Raw genomic sequence first — 21,462 nt, 5'->3', positions numbered from 1 at the left:
TTGGGGTTATATATTTCATACCCTCCCACTCGGCTGTGATTCCACAGCCTTTCAAAGACCAGCAGACTGATTTCCCTAGAGAGAGAACACATAAAACCTAACATCAATTGTGATTTTGAGCCAGCTTCACATACACCATTTGACCTTGTGATACCATGGCCCACGTCAAGGCTTGTGTGTTTGTGGAAGGGTTTCAGCTCTTTTCAAGAACCCAGGATCCATTGTTTTGAAAAAGTGACTCAAACTTCCTATATTTGCATTGAACTATCCACTAATGGTGAATTTAATTTGTTAAACATTTCTCACTCTCTGTATTAGCATGAGGTAGCAAAGCATGGAATACACTGACCACCAAACAACACTCATGCACAATTAAACAGCTTGCTATTCCTCTTCCTTATTTTCAGAGAATATTGACATTCTCATCTTTACATCTTTTTGGGGTTGGCTATTACACCAAAAAATAAATCACAAATGTGATTCATCATCCTACAATCTTTAGGGCTACGTTGCAAATATAATCATCCCTTTTCAGAGAAAAATAATGAAGATAAAGTTGGTATCTAGAAACTTTGCTTTGTTGAGAAAATGGAACAAAATCACTCTACACCTGACACACACAGAATGGGAATATTTATACTGAAAATATAGATACAGAGGGTGTGTTAAATATGTTTGTGTCCAATTCTTAAATATAATGAATTCCCATGCCCCAAACTCATTGTTGCTTACCAGCACCTGTTCCTCCGGCCTCGACTGTTCCCTCTTCGGAATCAACAGACCTCACTTCTTCCCACCCTTCTGAAGAGATGGGTATCCCAGGTGCACACATGACAGCAACCTTGTAAAGAAATTCAGCCTGGGGATTTTCAGCTGTGTTTTTAAACAAATTCAAGATATTATCTAAGAAGAGCCTCCACCACTCTGCTTACATCATTGAACATCAGCAACAACCCATGGGTCAGGAGCAGCAGAAAATGGAAACTGAAAGAAAATATTGGTGTAAGAAAATCGCTTTGTATGACTGACGTAGGTCATTGCAGGCACTGTGCAGCTATGCAAAGGATTGCTTGGATAAAATACTGTACCCAAGCCTCAGTGGGCCTGGTGGTGTGGAGACTGGTAGCATTTACTGAGGAGAAGCATATTGGCATCTCTGTTGGGTTTTAACCAGATCCACAGGATTCAGGAAATAAGCTCTCTGCCAGATGACACTATGCTCCTAGCCATTCCTTCTGTTTACTTATCTTCCAAATTGCTGTAACTAGTGGCCTTTCTCCTGCTGGGAGCTTATTTGTGGAGAGGGCTAAATAAAGGATTTTTATGACAATAAAATGGCCATTGGCCCATAGGATGATTTCTTAAAACATAACTCTTCTGCTTTTGTTTAGTACTATTCAAATCAATTAAATGTGAGTTTCTTATTATTATATCTTTGATTTCTGAAGAAAAAATTTTGTTTCTTCTGAAGAAATATTTGAAATTAGGCTATCTTTGTACGTATGCACATTTTCTTTATATAGTATTTTCCTCCCATTTACATAAACTATTAAAGGTAGATTCTCTCTTCCTATTGTGGTATTTTCCAAGCAGAGGCAAACACTTTTAAATATATGTATGTATATATATATGTATACACACACACACACACACACACACACACACACACACACATGGGTTTATATGGGGTTTTTTATATGGGTTTTTTTTTTCCTACTATATGGAACCTGGTACATTTCCAGACTATGAAGAACTATATCTTCTTTTAGATGGAATGCATACTCCTACTTTATGGGGGAGCAGGGGAAGGAACTGTATTTTTCCTCTATCATAACACAGTCTTTTCATTAACACAAACAGGTCTATGTATTTTACTTTTAGCATATTACTCTTCAAGTAATCATTACTTTTTTAAATTTTAATACAGAGAATGCTGTAAATAGTAAAAATAAGGTATATACATGTATTTCACATTTCCTAAAGCATATTCATGTACTTCAAAACAAATCTGAGAAGTGACCATAGCACTCTAAGAGAATCAACCATCTATAGAAACAGGCATGGAAGTATATACCAAGACTGACTTGTCTAGAAACTAAATTCCTAAATCACAATGTAAGGCTTCTACTTCACCAAATTTTTTTATTTCCAAATTAAATTTCAGTACTAATAGAAAAGCCAGAAAGTACAGATTACAATCAAGTGATAATACTATTAACGTTGAAATAGGAATCACATAAAATATCCTGGAAAATATGGGTTTTTCTTTTCATCTACAGTCCTAGTAACTGATGAAAAAAAAATCTGATTTCAAACCACAAATCTCTTACAAGTGCACTTTGAAGTAATAATCAATACTGTATTGAAGATCTAAGTTCTATATAATACATGTTAAGGAGAGTGGAACTGAAATACAATACGGTAAATACATATTATTTCCTAACTCTCCTCAAATACTTACAAACATTGAAAAACATCTGTACTCAACTATAGCTGACTGTATGTAATTCCTCAGCTGGTCACAATCATATCTTATAAAAAACAAGATATATCTCCACATAGACAAATATATCAAGTAATTTAAAAAATGAGAATATCTAGATCATAAGCTCTTCATGGGATATTCATAAAGCATCTGATTTTCTGTAGGACTACAGACTTAAGACTGTCCAGGTAAAAATAACATGTTGTTACCGTATTGAACAGCTTTATCTGTTTTGTGAGCCACACTGCATTATATTAATATTTTGGCATTTAAGATCAACAGCAGGACAAACTCTGGGCAGAAGAGAGTAAATACATTATCTTTCAGTCTATACATGTGTAAACTCTATGTGCTTTAAGTAAAACCAAGGTTCTTAATCTTTGCAACCAGTAGCAGAATACAGTATTTGTGAAAAGTTATGGCATAAACACAAGTTCAGGCTCAATGAACCTCTTCTGAGACATTTTCATAGACTAAAAAATCCACGTGGATATCTTCATTGTTTTTCACAATGGACCCTTCAGGTCCAAACAGGAATGTTCCATATTGGACTTAATTTTATTATTTCTCAAAGTTTTGTTGATACACACACACACACACACACACACACACTCATAATTTCTTTCACCTAGCAAAAATTCCGAACACTGCATATACTAATTATTAAAGAGAAAAAAGAAACAGACGAGGTCTCTTCCTTGAAGGTTTATTATCCCCATATTACAGAAGAAGAATCTGAGGCTTAGATATGATAAGTGACATACCTAATCAGTGGCAGAGTAAGACTTTTAATTTAAAAATAACAGTAATATAGGCACCTGGGTGGTTCAGTTGGTTAAGCATCTGACTCTTGATCTTGGCTCAGGTGATGATCTCATATTTCATGAGTTCAGAGCCCCACGTCAGTCTCTGTGCTGACAGTGTGGAACCTGCTTAAGATCCTCTCTCTCCCTTTCTCTCTGCCCCTCCCCTGCTCATGCTCTCTCTCTCTCTCTCTCTCTCTCAAAATGATAATAATAATAACAATAATAACAATAATAAAAATAACAGTAATAATCAAAGCTAATCTTGCTTTAGTTCACAACATCCTTAAGTCTGGGAACTAACTTTTACCTAATATCTAGTACAAGACTATTCTTGGTGGTTCATGATTGAGGCAAATAAATCGACACCAAGTAAAATGCACAAGATGCTATAGGCTGAGGTCTATAGAGTCTTCATGAGACTCTAGCAGGGCTCTGCCATGCCTTGACCTCAGAACACCAGTTTATAGAGATGTTAATGGATGGTTCAGGATGAAAGGTACCCTGATCAAATGTATTTAGGACACACTTTGTATTGTATTATTTTCTAAAACAATCACAATGCACATTACCTATAAAGGTGGTGAGAAGTCCTTAGAGAAATTCTGGCCAAAGTTAGCATTGGCCCAATTTATTTGAACACAAAAACTTATGTTTGGCAGCACACTTATTAAAACTATTATTGCTTTTCAAAAATTCTAGATGGGAGTGCAATGCTGCATAAGTGATACTATTTCTTTTTATTTGTTAAGATACTGTAAGGAAAAAGGGCAGTACTGAATTCTATTTTATAGATTCAGAGTTGATTTTCAGGACCATGTTCTTTGGGTAGTTTCTGTAATAATAAGCACTGTTCCATGTCCTGCTTTGTCACTGGGATATCTGTGATTCTGCTGTCACAAAGCACCAACTCAGCTATCTCCTTCCTGACCCACATGGATATGCTTCTGGATCAAGGTCTTCAATTTATTCAATTCTATTTAATCACCCTGAAGCAACTATTCTGAAGGATTCTAAGCTAAAATAAAACAAAAAACATTAAACAAAACACAAAGTCCAAATGACATATTCTGGGAAATCCTAATTGTATATATATAGACACAGAATAAACCAATATTCAAAATACAACTAGAAGACTTTGTGGAGTAACAAAAAAGGCAAGCTCTAAAAACATGAGAATGAATAAAATACAGATGGTCCCTGACTTACAATGGCTCAACTTACAGTTTTTCAACTTTATGATGGTACGAAAGCAATATGCATTCAATAGAAACTACAGCTCGAATTTTGAATTTTGATCTTTTTCTGGGCTAGCAATATGAGGTATAATATCATCTTATGATGCCGGGCAGCAGTAAGCCACAGATTATAGTCAGCCATGTGATCACAAGTGTAAACAACTGATAGACTTCTAACCATCTGTACCCAAGCATTTTTTTTTTACTTAAGTACAACATTAAATTGAGATATTTAACACTTTATTATAAAATAGGCTTTGTGTTAGATGATTTTTCCCAACTGTACGGTAATGTAAGTGTTCTGAGCATGCGTAACATTGACTAAGCTAAGCTATGATGTTCAGTAGGTTAGGTATTATGTGCATTTTCAACTTAATATTTTTAACTTATGATGGGTTCATTGGGACATACCTGATCCTAAGTAAAGGAAAAACTGTATTAGGATTTGGGAAATTAATATATTTAATTAAGTTTTTTTTCCCCCAGGATGGAGAGCTACTTTCATACTTGCAACTTCCTGAGTCATAAGGCTACAACCTATCTTGTATCAGGATTTATAGGTTTCCTACAATGGTGTGTTGGATATGAGAAGAAACTCTGGATATAAAGTGCCTAGTCTGATAAAATCTGGAAGGTTAAAAATACTCAAAGAATTAGCTGCTATCAAGGGGCCCTGAATTCCAAAGCACTCTGAAATTCAATTATTCTGAAATTCTGAAATACAGGTGTGGGAATTACTGCTTTCAAATTGTGGTAATGAAACCATTTACAATATAAATGAATATAAGCATCCTATGAACGTTGCCATTCTTTGTCTCACAGTATGATAGAGGACAAGCATGTATGTAAAGGATCTTTCAAGGAGAATTGACCGGTACAACCTGCCTTGATCTGTGTTGTCTTCTAAGCTAGGGAGACCTAGGTCTCCCAGACCCTGAACCAACTACATGAAGAAACAGAGTTGATGCTGGGTATGGAATAAAGGGGATCAGAATAGCACATGTCAAAATATCAGAGAGTGGCAGGATATAGGGCACAGTGAGGTAGGGAACACTTCAGAGAAGATCTTTTTAAGGAGATGAGGGGAAAAGATGAGTGAGTGATGAAAGAGAGATTAAAGAGAGAAATAGAAGGTAAAGAAAGAAAGAAGGTAAAGAAGAAAGAAGGTAAAGAAGAAAGAAGGTAAAGAAGGTAAAGAAAGAAAGAAGGTAAAGAAAGAAAGAAGGTAAAGATGAAAGAGAGATTAAAGAGAGAAATAGAAGGTATTAAGGATAATGATTACTTTGTAAACCTGATCCACCTACCACAGAATGTTTCTCCAATGTAAACCCTCTGACTGATCCTACACATTTTCTATAGGAGACCTGACAAAATAGGACAACAGGAAATTGAGTGCTTCTCATGGTGCTGAGATATTTAAAGAATAACCAAAAGTTGGCCATTTCAGCCTAAAGTCTGTACAAATGCTTTAGCCATTACTGCATTTCTCTGTAAAAAGATAGAAAACATGCTAAAACAAAAGAGAAAGAAACCCAATGGACAAAGCCAGAATATTGGCTCTCTGAGACCCATTTCTTAGCACTTGTCTGTCCTTTGTAACTCAAGTTATTGATTATAGCAAAATGGGAAGGCTTTTGAGCTTGAAGCTGCATAGTAAAGGTATTACAGAATGAGGTATCTTTGACCAAGGACCAAATTTAATGTTAATTTCTTGTCCTGGGATTAAGTCATAATACAGACAATATAAATTCAGTCTACAAAATCCACCTAAGGAACACAATGAAACTTCAATTCCTTACAAGAGATTTATTGATTTTTCACCCAGGGTTCAGACAGAAAAAGGTTCCTCATTTATCTGAGTTGTGTGAAATTTAATATTAATCCTCCTTTCTTTGTAGGGTAAGCACTCTAAGGGTGATGGTCTTATGCACAGATGTCAGTTCCAATTACCTGCTTCTTACAAGGGCAAAACTGCCTCTGGTGGCCCTGTGTTGTTTAAAAACCCAAACCCTCACACATTGTAAGTCTTGATTCCATCAGAGGTGTTGCTGAAGTATCACACCCACATACTTAGGGTTCAGTTTTCTCCTTTCATTTCTGACTCTTAGAGATTTCTCTTAACACAAATTCAGCTACACCTTTTTAAATAAACATTCTTTTTCACCATTATAGGTTTTATGCAGTGGAGATTAGTTTTGTTTTAAATTTCTTTAGCTTAGGCAGCTATATAACTGTAAACAGGAAGTAGTTTCAAATGGTGTGTTGGGTAACTTTTTTCTTTTGATATGCTGGCAGTTTAAAATCTCATTTATATGTTCAGGGACACCTGTAGGCTCAGTAAGTTAAGCATCTGACTTTGACCCAGCTCATGATCTCATGGTTCATGGGTTTGAACCCTGTGTTGGGCTCTGTGCCAACAGCTCAGAGCCTGGAGCCTGCTTCAGATTCTGTGTCTCCCTCTCTCTCTGCCCGTCCCCTGCTTGTGTTTTCTCTTTCTCTCTCTCTCTCAGAAATTATAAATGAATAAACTTTAAAAAATCTCATTTAAAATTCAAAACCATTAAATTATATATATTTATTAAGGATAAAATCCAAGTATGTGGTCCAAATACCTAGCTTCCTACAGTCATGGATACGAACTATGTCTTCACTAAGAAAACAACCAATAAAAAGGCTTAAGTAGAAACATTAGGCCATGTATTACAAGACTTCAAACAGCAAGGTATTAAAGAGGGCACAAAGCCAAGAAGAGAGGGAAGATCACTTACATGATGAACCAGCTAATTAATTAAATGCTATAGAAACTTTCTATACCCCATTTCTATACCTCATTTTTCTTTCCTATTTATTTCTATCCATGTGTTGTCTCTTTTTTTGCGGTAGTGGTTGTTAGAATTTAAAACCGTTCAGGAATTAAACAAAACAAATCAGAACCTGTGATTTCCCAGAAAAAGAGACTCCCTAAGTTCTACCTCAGTTAAATTTCCAACCAAGTCACATAAAAGGTCAGTAGTTTCTCTGGTTTCTACTATTACTAAAGGACCACAGTACTACTGTGGTAGTTTTTTCATTCTTAATTTTTTCATTCTTCCCTTAGTTAATTTTTTAAAAACGTCTTCTTAAAAATGGTATGTATGTTCCAGGTCAGGGTAAAGCACACATAAAATCTCCCTCTACTCAAACACAATATATATTTCAAATGATAAATAACATGCTACAAAGCCTAAATAAGACAAATGTAGGGCTCAATTCTACAGAAACCACAGCGGTGAGTGGTTGAACCTGTCTGTCCCGCTGATAGGGAGACCAGCTCTAGGTTGAGGCGGCTATTGCTGTAATGCCATGTACTGCTGGGAGAGAAGGCTAAACCCTACTTCAAGCTCTCCCAGTTAACAGGGCTCCAAGTAACTCCAGTAAGCCTCCCAGGACTGCTTTCTGAATGGTGTGGATCCCCGTGTGATTTACAAAGCACAGGAAACTATGGAGGAGAAAAGCCTATGCTGTACATTCAACTGAAATATCATTCAAGAAATGACAAACGAATGGCATTTTACTACTCCCAGACTCTCACTAAAAGAATTAATAAAATATATGCTCTAACAAAGAGAAAAATGAAGGCAAGAAAAAAGAGATCTAGAAAATAATTATGAAAAATGAAATCAGTAAATCATATTAAATATGTTGGTAAATCTAAATATTAGCTATAAAAACAGTATTAACATTTATTTATATAAATGGTCTACAACAAGCTGGACCTATTCTAGATAACAGTAATATTAATGCTAAAGTCCTGTTTCATAGAGATAATAATTTTAGATTTTGCTAATAAAACAATTATAAAAGTAAGTATTGCACTGAAAAGTTAGGTTTGCACTGAAGGATAGGAAAAAAAGTATAATATCCTAAGCTCTAAAATAAATGAATAGGTTCAGAAAGTAACTCAATCAATCTAATAGAAGACACAAAAGGAAAAAAAGCAAAGCAAAGAAATAAAGGAACACCCAAATTAAATTAATACAAAGGAATATGTTTATGGTAGGAGTTTAAAAGTATAAAAACAAAAAAATGAAGAATGCATCACCATCCAAATGTAAGTATGATCAACATTTTGATGTACATTCTTTCAGTTCCTTCTCTTTATACAAATGTAAGTATTTTTTCGAAAACATACCATATAGTGTATATATACAATTAGCAACACCTTTCTCTCAACTATCACAAAAATATTTTTATGCCATAAACATAAGAATATATAATAGATGTTTTATGGCTATATAGTATTCCTTTAAACACTGCCCTTTAATCAGAAAATAGAGCTAGCTTCCAATTTATATATTTTATAATAATAAATACTCACCGATACCCATGATAAAATGCTTTTTGAGATGCAATCATATTTTATAAACTAAACACAAAGAGGTCAGTTAGAGGTGAGGGTTCTATCAAATAAATTTGACAATTTCCTCATTAATTGGGCTACAGACAATTTCTTGCATAATTTTGATTCCAACCATCCAGACTGAGTTTGAGTAATTTCAATCACTATCCCAAGTGCCCTCCTCATTGAAAAATACAAGGCCTTGGATGATGCTGCTTAATGTACCTCATGGTTTCCCAAAGGTTCTAATCTCTAACCTGATTCATGGCTTCCCAAAGAAACTATTCCCTCTGGAACCTCCTAAACCTAATTTAAAATGTTGGGGGATTATGCCAGTTAAATTTTCAGCTCTTTCCTTTCTGACCACTCAGCTATAAGTCAGTTCTCTGTGAACTGGTTTTATTTTACACAATTATTGCTGGTGTTATTGATGTTTTATTTCTTTCTTAAAATCTAATAGCAATTCTTTACTGTAATTCACAATATAATTTCTTCTGTGTATAACTGAAATTTTTTTTCATTAAAATATGTATTAAATTAATGCCTAGTAATAGCAATATTGTGGTTTCCTTTTTATAGCTTGAAGAATTAATTAATGTCCAAATTACTAAAAATAATTAAAGAAACAGAATTCTGAGAACAGGGGAGTAAACTGTAATCACACAAGAAACAAAGTAAATAATTCTGTGCCATCTAGTGATCAGGTACCTATTGACTGAAATAACTTTTTCCACATGCACAATCATTAAATCAATAAACTAAGGGGATAGACCAAGAATTAGAAGACAGGAAGTTACTCTTTTTCAGACTCAATTATCCTTATGTAGTTTTGGGTACATCTTTTCTCTCTACTGAAACATGTAAGTTATTAGTTTCTTACTTTTGTAATTAGCTTCACACATTTAAAAAATAGAGAAACATTGAGCAGTGTACAACTTAATCCAACAACTACATTTCTACGTATGTAAATATAAACTATCACTCTAAGTATAAACCAGTATATAAACGCATAAATATGATGTCTTCACTTAAAATTACAATCGATTTCCTTCAGGAAAAGACACAAACATACAAATGTCAAAAATAAAATTAGATACTTCAAGAGAATACAGGAGGAAGTGAAATTTAGTCTTAGTTTTAAATCATGACTAGAGATACAAGGGCATTTAAAAGAGTGGAAAATCAAGTGTCAAACAGCAGAGGTGGAAATGTGTATGATATGCATAAAGTACAGTGTTGGGGCACCTGGGTGGCTCAGCTGGTTAGGCATCCAACTCTTGGTTTTGGCTCAAGTCACAATCTCACCATTTTTTAATTTGAACCCCACACTGGGCTCCTCCATGCTGATAGCACAGAGCACGCCAGGGATTCCCTCTCTCAGCCTCCTGCTTGTGTTCTCTCTCTCTCAAAATAAATAAATAAATAAACTTAAAAAAAAAAAAGGAGCACAGTGTTAGAGGAGGTGAGTCTGTGAGGATAAAATGGTGCTAAACTATGAGGACTGATGATCTTGGCTTAGGTTTTGGATTTTATTCTCTATGAAAAGACCCAATTTGTAAGAGTTTACCATTAACCCAACTGGGACAACCAACTGTTAGGACAGTAATAATTACTCACATTTGTAGAATACTCCAGATTCTGAGAATTGTTTCCTATTAGCTCTATACAGGCATGACTTCTGGTTTCTGTTTTAGACATTTCCAAGGTCACTCCTCCAAGGTCACTCCCTCTCTCATTTGTGGGCTCCTAAGCACTACAGTCAGCCAGGCAGAATTCACACCTGTTAGTCTGTCAGAAAATTAATTTAAAGTACCTGGGTATCAGGGTCGGAGTTCTAAAATCTATCTGGATACATACAACTCTTTATTCTGTCTTCAAAACATCAGTTGAGTCATTTTGTACTTATTCCAGCCAAATACATCCCCATATAAATAAGAAACTTTTTATTTTTTTTTTTTAATTTTTTTTTTCAACTTTTATTTATTTTTTTGGGACAGAGAGAGACAGAGCATGAACGGGGTGAGGGGCAGAGAGAGAGGGAGACACAGAATCGGAAACAGGCTCCAGGCTCTGAGCCATCAGCCCAGAGCCTGACGCGGGGCTCGAACTCACGGACGGCGAGATCGTGACCTGGCTGAAGTCGGACGCTTAACCGACTGCGCCACCCAGGCGCCCCGATAAGAAACTTTTTAAAATGGGGTTCGCATATGATACAAAATTAAAATTCTCTTGGAAGAACCAGCACTTCATAATTTATAAAGGGTCAGGACTGAGATTTGGAAAAGTCCCTGAATGAAGACTGTCAAACTGCCATTCATAACCCCGACTACACACTGGAATTAGCATAAGTGATCCTTAAAAAAAAAAACAATAATGCTTGGGCCACAACCCAGAACAATTAAATCAGAATTTCTGTGCTTGGGAGCTTGAACACTGATATCATTTGTAGGAAGCTTCTCAAGTGATTATAATGTGCACTGAACTAGTCCTATAGTTCTCAATTTAGTTGCACATGTTAAAATAAATTGGGGCATGGTTCCACAATGACTAAATCAGAATCTCTTTTGGTGCTGCTCTGACAATTTTTAAAGAGGATTCTAAGGTATGCCCAAGGATGAGAATCACTAATATAATCCATCCCTCTCATTCTGTAGCCCAAGGTAATTCAGTTCTTGAAAGATATGGGATTAAAATTGTTCCCTTGATCAGTAACCTCTAGGCTCTCTTTCCTCCACAAGTCTCTAAGCTTACAGTTCCCAGAACAGTGTATATGCTCAGCATCTCTCATTGTTCATGCCAGGCTCTCTGACTAGAATACCACATTGAATATTCCTGCCCAAATTCTACCCCAGTTCCATGATGAAACCTTAGGATTCTGGCTTTCCTCTGAGTTTCTGTAGCATGAATTATCTATACATCCTATTTGGTATCATAGAAATAAAAGTATTTATTGAGCACTTGCTGTTTGTCAGGTACTAGGTACACAGAAGCCATACCAGATTATCTAATTTAATCTTCACAACTACTGCATGGGATATGAACAGTTATTCCCAATGGCAGAACTTGAGGCTTACAGAGGTTAAGTAACATACCCAATGTGTTCCGTCTCTGGCTGTGCCTAAAACTCTGTCTTCGTGATGTTGGATATCAATTGTCTTCATAAAGTACTCAATAAGATTCTTGATGATCTTATGTTTTTTTATGGATGAAAAACAAAGGAGACAAATGCAAAACTTTTGTATTTATCATGTACGTACACAAGTATGGAGAAGCCTTAATCTCGTTCCTCCTATGAATGTTATTGCTATGAACCTAATTGTGCCCCTCACTCATAGGTTAAAGTCCTCACCCCCAAGTGAGAATATAATCATATTTGGAGACATGGATTTTACAGAGATAATTAAATTAAAATGAAGTCATTAGGATGGCCCATAATCCAATATGACTGGTATCCTTATAAGGAAAGAAAATTCAGACACACACAGAGGAAAGGCAGTGTGAAGGCTCAGGAAGCAGATGATCATCTACAAGGCACAAGAAAGGCTTATTTGTTTTGAGACAGAGTATGCACGCACACAAGCTAGGGAGAGGCTGAGAGAAAGAGGGAGAGAGGGAGAGGGAGAGAGGGAGAGGGAGGGAGAGAGAGAGAGAGACAGAGAGAGAGAGAGACAGAGAGAGAGAGAGAATCCCAAGCAGGCTCCACACTCAGCGTGGAGCCCAATGTGGGGCTCGATCTCACAACTGAGAGATCATGACCTGAGCCAGTATCAAGAGTTGGATGCTCAACCAAGTCACCCAGGTGCCCTGGAAAAGTATACACTATTATCTCAGACTCAGAAGAGTTTACTGGGGATTAAAGTTAGATATGCCCTTGGGCATGGGACAGGTGCTTAGAAAACAAAAACAAAAACAAAAAAACCTAACCACAGAAGTTCAGCTCAGTAATTAGTACAAAACACTCAAAGAAGATGGTTACAGGCAATAACTATTAAATCCCGAACAGCCATAAGAACCAGAGATACCCCATAATGTATGAAGAAGAATGATATACAAGGTAATATCTGGACGTCCAATATGGCAGTTGGCATCAAGAAAGTCAGTATCCAGAGGTCCAGCTTCTAATTTCTGGCCAGGAAATGGTGAGGGCAAGGCAATGTTTTAGTTCTAGAGGGATTTGGGTAGCAGAACTGGATCCACGGACAAAACCAAAACATGGCAAAAATCTGGTGCCTGGTCTCAGGAATAGGTTAGAAGCCAGGCTGCTGGGGCTGGGTCTAGACTGCAGACAGAACAAGTGGTTATATTGTGAATGCTAATCCTCAGAGGGTCTGGCTGGAGCTCGGGACAAATTGAGTTCCAAGCTCTTCCAACTACAAAGAGAAAACGGCTTCGGGGACAGGAAATCAGGCAGGCCTCAACACCCATAATGTCTCCTTCCCTGTTCAATAGCTTCTGAATTCTCTCCCAGGTCTAAGATTCTGTTATTTTGTTAAATTGAACCAAAAGTAAGGACAACCTTCTCATTCACTGGATAAAATGGGTCAAAAACACTGCAGTATGATTCTGCATTTTAAAAGGATACTGAAGAAAAACTTACTGAGATAAAATAGTGGCACTAAAATCTTCAATATCAAATCTTTTTCTAAATGTATTTTGAAGCATAAATGTTTCCCCTTAAAATGACCTTTACTTATGAATCTTTTAAAACATTCTATGTTAAAATTGTAAGCACATATTACACATAAAATTTGTATGATTATTTTTGAAAATGTGGCCCAGATTTTAATTTAGTTTCTCCTGATTCAAGAATAGGAATATCTTTAAGATGTAACTAAATGACTAATATTTCCAGCTATGGATTAATTTAGGAGAAATATTATTGGGTATAATCATGTTAGATTTACAGGCTTAATTTCTTTCCTTTTTATAGGATTTCCTTTTAATCACAACTCTTGTTTTAGAATCAAGGAGATTTTTGAGTAGTTATATATTAGGCGGAAATTGTAGCTCTGAAAAAGCCAGCTTTTCACCATGACAATTTCCAAAATTTGCTTAACACATATTCTTAGAATTAGCTCAGACCACACACATACATATGCGCACACACACAGGGAGTTATTTGTGTCCTCTCAATCTCTTCCTAAGATTTAAATTGCACAGATGATTAAAACTGCTAATGTCCATTCCATATTCACTGTAAGAAGAAATTAGTTCTCAGAATCCCTCTAAGACATTTAAACGGTAGCATCTAACACCCTAAATCATGCCTCTCTCAGTAGTTGAAAGGGAGAAAGAAACTTATCTTTCCCTCACCAATACCAGACAGTAGTCTCCCTTCTCTTTTGTGTATATTCCCATCTCTGTCCTTTGTAATATTAACAAAAACCAGGCCAGGTAAAACTGTTGGGCTTTGGTGCTAAATGTCAACCTATCCAACTGCTGGTCCTACAGTATTCTCTCTTGTGTGTATAGATCAAGAGGGTAAATTAAATAAAAAGCTAGAGAAAGTACTTGGTTGAACGTTAAGAAGTGCAGTCAGAGGTCTATAAAGTGTGTTCATCAGCCTCTGTGTGAATGGGCTAAGCAGAAGTACATAAAATGAAACACGACAAAAGAAATGAGGTGGGCTCTTCTGAGAGAGTCACTATGGGCAGGGGCTATATTCTAATCATATATTCCAAAGCCTGGTAAGTGCCTGTCATACACTAGGAACTCAATGAAATACTATGTAGAAAAGGTAAAAGAGAAGCCAATGCTGTTATAATTCTACATGGATCCATTGCTGTTTTGAGGTTCTGGTGGCAAAAATGCCAGTTATAAAAGACCCAGAAGATACCAAAACTGGTTATTTACAACTTAATGAAGGGGACACTAGATACTAGTTTTTTTTATGTATTCCTATTCATGCACATGATGAAAATTAAAATAAATACAGACCTGATATGTAGGTACAATAATTCATTTCCCCTCACATCCTATCTGTTCACACTATTATTCCACTTCTCAAACTTATTTTTAAATATTTATTTTCTTAGTTCTTCTAATGGAAAGTACTCTAATTTTTAAAAAATAAATTGCCTCTGTATGTTGACAGCCTTATCGAAGATATTATCCACTGGTTTCTAATTTTAAGATAATACTTATGGTTAAAACTGATTAGAGATGTTATGGGGTGCCTGGGTGGCTCAGCTGGTTGAGCATCTGACTTCAGCTCAGGTCATGATCTTGCTGTCCGTGAGTTCAAGGCCCGAGTCGGGCTCTGTGCTGACAGCTCGGAGCCTAGAGCCTGTTTCAGATTCTGGGTCTCCCTCTCTTTCTGCCCCTCCCCCACTCATGTTCTGTCTCTCATTCTCTGTCAAAAATAAGTAAACATTAAAAAAATTTAAAAAACTGATTAGAGACGTTAGCTCACTTTTTTACATCCTTTGCTTTCACAAACCAATTTCTCCTATTATACTTCCATATTTAAATATACAAAACCTGGGGTGCCTGGGTGGCTTAGTCAGTTAAGCATCTGACTCTTGATCTTGACTCAGGTCATGATCTCATGGTTCATGGGATTGAGCCCCACATCGGGCTCTGCACTGACAGTGTGGAGCCTGCTTAGGATTCTCTCTCCGTCACTCTCTGCCCCTCCCCTGGTCACTTGCTCTCTCTCTCAAAATAAAGAAATAAATACTCAAAAAATATATATGTATACATAATCCTGTATTTCTTGTCCTAAAATTTCAACAAGCTATTTTAACTTTTGACCATTTTAGATGAGAATATTCATGTGCTTACCTGCACTTCTTCCCTGCCCAAATCCTCTCACCCCCATATTGGCCAGTTTTACCTTTATTTTGACATGGACAAAATGTTTATATTCAATTATGTAAACATATATAAGTATTAAATGAGCAAGGGAGTTCATTCTAAAACTTGAAAAACAGTAAGTGGAACTTACAATATTATTACATATAAATATTCCAGAACCAAGCAAAAATGATATGCAAAAATTAAATTTCCTTTTCTAGGGATGAACTGCCAGGCTTCCTGTTCACTCAGAGGAAAATGTGCCTAGGCTAATAGTTGAATGGGCTACTTCAATTAATAAAATAATGTCACACTTTTGTTTGCCTCATATTTGAAACTTGATTTTCCTTAATAGTGGTTGTTTTTGTTTTCTCAGTGTTCCTCTTTATTGTTGAAAAAAAAAGAGACAGCCTTTCCTTATTCAGTCAATAATGCCATGTAATTCATTAGTCATTGGATATTTCTTAGAATCCATGACATTCTTCTTAACAAAGATTTTCTTCTTGGAACTTCCTGGAAATGATTTCCAGTTTTAATTTGTACATATTGCTTTCTGCACATAATGTCATTCAGGGATTTCTTTGCACTGGATTCTTGATTCAGTTTTTCTTGTTTCCCATTTGTCCCACTTTCTTATTATGATTTTTTTCTTGAGTGATACATCTTTAAATAATTTTCTCGGAAGGAGACTGCAAAGTAGGTTTTCTGAGAACCTGGAGTTGATTGGGGGTTTAGATGTACGCAGAATTGTATTTCAAAATGGTTTTGTTCTTCCATACTTGACACTGAACAACTCTAGTCTGGAATCCACTGCTAATAGGAAGTGTAAGGGCAGTCTAACTCTTCTTGTTGTGTATATGAGCTGGTTTATTTTAACTTCCAAAAGCTTATAGATGTTTTCCCTTTTTCCTTCACATCTTTAATGCTGTTGAACTTCCTCCTATGTTTCAAATTATGATCTCTGGGCTCATCCTCTGGGCTCCAATATATTTCCTCATGGGTCAGTTTCACATTTACCTCTTTTGGACCAAAAAGAGTTTATAGCCTTTACAATAGCTTTTATTTTAATGTATCAGATAAGATTATTTTACTTCCTGGTTAGGATAATTAACTCATACCTGAGGCAAGTTTGTGATCCTGAGTCCAGTCATATAGTCTTATATTTTGTCAAGTATTTGTGCCCAAGTGCTTCAGTGTTATGGGTTCTGGTAGCCACAGCTTTCTTTTTAAGCTTGGTTAATAACTTTAATTTTTCAAAAAAATTTTTACACAGAGTATCTGTGTGTTTGGGTGGGGAAGTTGCCCTGGGGATGGGGCTTAGACAGTTCAGAATGTATCAAAGGTAACCAGGAATGTAGCATTTTGTACTATGTTTTTTGCTCTTGAATTACTTCTTACTTCTAAGATCTACTTGTTTATCTTGATCTTTTCTAGTGCCTCTTACTGGCGTTCTTCATAGTTTGTAGCCTTTGTTGTTCATTCATATTTAAGATTGAGTACTGGCTGTACCACTAGGTATTTACCCAAAGGATACAAAAATACTGATTCAAAGGGATATATGCACCTCGATGTTTATAGCAGCATTATCAACAACAGCCAAATTATGGAAAGAGCCCAAATGTCAATCGAATGATGAATAAAGAAGTTGTGGTGTATATATACAATGGAATATTACTCAGCCCCCCAAAAGAAGAAATCTTAACATTTACAATGACATGGATGGTCCTAAAGAGTATTATGCTACGAGAAGTCAGTCAGAGAAAGACAAATACCATATATGAATTCACTTATATGTGGAATTTAAGAAATATAACAGACGAACATGGGGGGAAAGAGAGGCAAAGCATAAAACAGACTCTTAACTACAGAGAACGAACTGAGGGTTTCTGGAGGGAAGGTGGGCAGGGGGATCGGTTAAATGATGGGTATTAAGGAGGGCACTTGTGATGACATTGGATGTTGTATGTAAGTGAGAAATCACTCAATTCTATACCTGAAACTAATTTTACACTATGTTAACTAAATAGAATTTAAATAAAAACTTGTAGGGGTGCCTGGTTATCTCAGTTAGTTAAGAGTTTGACTCTGGATTTCAGCTCAGGTCATGATTTCAGTTTGTGAGATTGAGTCCATGTAGGGCTCTGTGCTGACAGGGCAGAGCCTGCGTAAGTTTCTCTCTCTCTCTCTCTCTCTCTCTCTCTCAAGATAAATAAATAAACATGAAAAAAAAGAATTTAAATAAAAACTTGAAAAAGAAAAAAAAAATTGAGTACTGGCTGGATTTCTGTGTGTAGCTGGTATGAATTTCCATGTAAGTCTTCTTATCAATGCCATTCAAATGGACACTAACAGTGTCTCTAACATCTGTGAATGAATGGTGTTCGAGAGCTAATAACCTTCACTTTAGGGTAAACAATGTGTGCAACTCAGCATTAAGCTATAAAGGTGGGGGTGCAACAACCCCAATATCTGAGTTTTGCTCAGGCAGTCCACTGGATTTTTTTCTTGATTTCTATCTAGGGATTAAACGTGGGGTAGCTTTTGTTGTATACAAGGAAGTAAAGAGGAGAAGGGAACAGTAAGGAGAATAAATGGCTACTCTGTCAACATATGTTGAATCAATCTGCCAGTCTAAAGCTTTCCTTCTCACTTCCTGCTCTAAGGAACCTAGTATCTGAGCCATAAGTCTCTGTAAGGCACTTCACAGCAAACAGTCTTCTCCACCACCACATCCTCTTGTTCACCCGGAAACCTCTTATGCCCAAAAGTAGGCTACTTTCTTCTTTCCATCTTCTCAAGAACATCTCATGTGCTCATAGCTCACTTCCTTTTTCTTCACTTTTGTGGGATCTCATGGGATAAGAAAAATAAATGCTTAAGTTTGGGCAGCCATTTGAAGAGGAACCTCTTTTAAAGTTGCATTTGTTTTAAAGTTATAATTTTTTTTAAATGTAGCCAAATTCTTACCACAGAACCTGATTTTATCTTGGTGTATCCCATCTCTCTATAAACTTTCCAATCAGAGTCTTCTGAATAGCCAATAAAAAATGTCACGAGGGCAGAAATGATGGCTACGTATATGTGCGTATTTATTTATTTAGTCACTGTACCTCTAGAACCTAGCACATTATGCCTGGAATGCAGTAGGTTCTTATAGATACTTTGTTTAGTATCATGTGTATCATCCAATATTCATGTAATACTACATATAAATTAATACATAAATAAATCTGACCAAGTATTTAATTGCAAGCCCTCTTAAGACTATCAAAAGGATATAAAATGCATTCTTCGCTGTCAAAAAAACATAAGTAAATCAATAACTTCTGGCCAGAATTAAAAGTTCTGTGAGCAGCAGGCACTGTATTGCTGGAGGTAAAAGAGGATACTCCCAATATTTTTAGTTTAATGATTAAAGAATAACATAGAGAACTACATTTTCATTTACAGAATTTAGTACCTGATTTTTGCAAAGGTTCCAATTCTTTTTCCTTATTCTTCAATGATTAAATTGCTATGTACCTAAACTTAATAGTCAATAATTCATAACACCTAAAACCTATGCTCTGGTCCCTGGAAACTGTCTTTGTCTTTAGGTGGAAAATTCATACCTGTAATTAAAGATACATAGTCTTATTTGATACCATTGCAGGTATCATTTCTTAGAATAAACCAGATATCACATACCCCTAAAAGGACTGATAAATACTACCTAGCAGTAATAGCTACAAACAAACCAATAAGCCCTTATTATACAAATTGACCTCAGAAGTCATTCACGGAGTACTTTCAAAGTTCACAGGCACAATCAATTTGTGTTGTATTTTCTGAGTTTATTCAAAGTCAGTAAGCAGAAGGGGATAAAAAAAGGAAATCCTGTTATCCAATGCCAGGCTTCTTCTAACTAGTTCTGTCTGAGGATTTATACTTTAAATTCCTTGTAAGTGTAAGTAGCTTACTCTCCTGATCAAGGCAGCAATACTTCTTTGTTTCTTCTCAGAACTGATGCCATTTCTCTCCTCCACATTGGCACCATCTTTGTCTCTTTATTTCTCAAGCCTCTCTACTGAGTTCCTTGAGGAACAAAAAAAAAAATTTTTTAATGTTTATTTATTTTTGAGAGAGAGGGAGGGAGGGAGCAGGGAAGGGGCAGAGAGAGAGGGAGACACAGAATCCGAAGCAGGCTCCAGGCTCTGAGCTGTCAGCACAGAGCTCAATGGGGGGCTTGAACTCACAAACTGCAAGATGAATTTGCAGAACTTCATGAACCAGAGATGAAGTTGAACACTTAACCGACTGAGCCACCCAGGTGCCCAAGATCTTGAACCCAAGATTTTTGAACAGAGGATCTGCAAATAGTATTTAAAGTACTGGGGTGTCTGGGTGGCTCAGTTGGTTGGGTGTCCGACTTCAGCTCAGGTCATGATCTCACAGTTTGTGGGTTCGAGCCCTGCATCAGGCTCTGTGCTGACAGCTCAGAGCCTGCAGCCTGCTTCGGATTCTGTGTCTCCCTCTCTGTTCCTCCCCTGCTCACACTCTGTCTCTGTCTCTCTCTCTCCCAAAAATAAACAGTAATTTTTTTTAAAAGTAAACAGTATTAAAATGAGGGGAATGCTAGACCCCAGTGCATATATTTTTGTGACTAAATGTAAATGTGCAATCTTAAATACTGCTTTGTATTAAGAGTTTTGGACCTTCACAAGAGAGGTTCAGAGTCTGTGCATAGACAACAGACAACCCAGACCCCAGGGAGGTCCAGAGATAAAAAGCTGGTGGTCCTTGGGCTAGATGCAGCCAGTAAATGTGTCTGGCCAGCCCACAGCATGTTTGTAAACAATGTGAACCAATTCAAGAATCCAATTTCACATCAAAATGAAAGATGTGGAAATACAAAAACTTCATTCTTACTTTCATTTAGAACAGCTATCCCTTTAAAATGTATGAAAGCTTTCCAGTTTTCCTCCATTTGATATTTATTTTATTTATTTATTTAAGAGGGAGAGAGAGGAAAAGAGAGGGAGAGAGAGAATGAGTGGGGTAGGGGCATAGAGTGAGGGAGACAGAGAAACCCAAGCAGGTTATAACCCTAGCATAAAGCCTGATGCAGGGCTTGATCTGACAGTTCTTGGGATTGAGCCCCACATCAGGCTCTGGGCTAACAGTGCAGTGAGATCATGGCCTGAGCTGAAATCAAGAGTCAGATGTTCAACTGACTGAGCCACCCAGGTGCCTCTCTAGCAAAAAGTTTCTAAAATCCTTGGAATTTCCAAAGTGATGAAAGCCATAAAGGTATCTATCTTTTGTTAGGTTAAAGACATGACTTTTGGACCACACCTAAGGATGGGTGCTGGTTGCTTGGAGAATCAATCATGTGATTAGCGGATTGAAACTTTAGGTTCTAGCCCCCGACTTCCTGACAGAGGAGTACTAGAAGTTGAACCAATTACCAATGGCCAATGATTTAATCAACCCTGCCTATGTAATAAAGCCTCCATAAAAATCCAAAAGTACTAGGTTGAGAGAGCTTCTAGGTAGGGAACATACGGAGGTGCTGGGAGAGTGGCATGCCTGGAGAGGGCGTAGGGGCTCTGCACCCTTTCCCCAGAACTTGCTTTATGCATCTCTTGCATCTGGTTGTTCCTGAGTTATATCATTTTATAATAAATCAATTATCTAGTATGTAAATGGGTTTCCTAAGTTCTGTGGGCTGTTCTAACAAATTAATCAAACCCATTAGGAGGTTGTGGGAACCTGTGATCTACA

The 21,462-nt window shown here is 36.6% G+C and overlaps 1 protein-coding gene across 39 annotated transcripts in view; it reads right to left on the bottom strand.

Moving 5' to 3' along the window:
* RIMS1 (regulating synaptic membrane exocytosis 1) overlaps window positions 1–21,462 on the bottom strand; it is a 489,665-nt gene that overhangs the window by 197,838 nt on the left and 270,365 nt on the right. For 4 of the 39 annotated variants that reach the window (XM_045498744.1, XM_045498755.1, XM_045498731.1 and 1 more), the window contains exon 1: window positions 733–1,053. The exons of 23 other annotated variants lie outside the window; for them this stretch is intronic. In XM_045498744.1, the coding sequence (XP_045354700.1) occupies window positions 733–832 (100 nt within the window). In that variant the 5' untranslated portion in view covers window positions 833–1,053. Of the gene's footprint in view, window positions 1–732; window positions 1,062–21,462 lie in introns of those variants that run through there. 12 more of the 39 variants (XM_045498732.1, XM_045498736.1, XM_045498740.1 and 9 more) reach the window with 8 other exon arrangements.

This window comes from Leopardus geoffroyi, chromosome B2 (genome assembly GCF_018350155.1).
Source record: "Leopardus geoffroyi isolate Oge1 chromosome B2, O.geoffroyi_Oge1_pat1.0, whole genome shotgun sequence".
Lineage (NCBI taxonomy): Eukaryota > Metazoa > Chordata > Mammalia > Carnivora > Felidae > Leopardus > Leopardus geoffroyi.
This window is presented reverse-complemented; position numbering and strand designations above follow the sequence as displayed.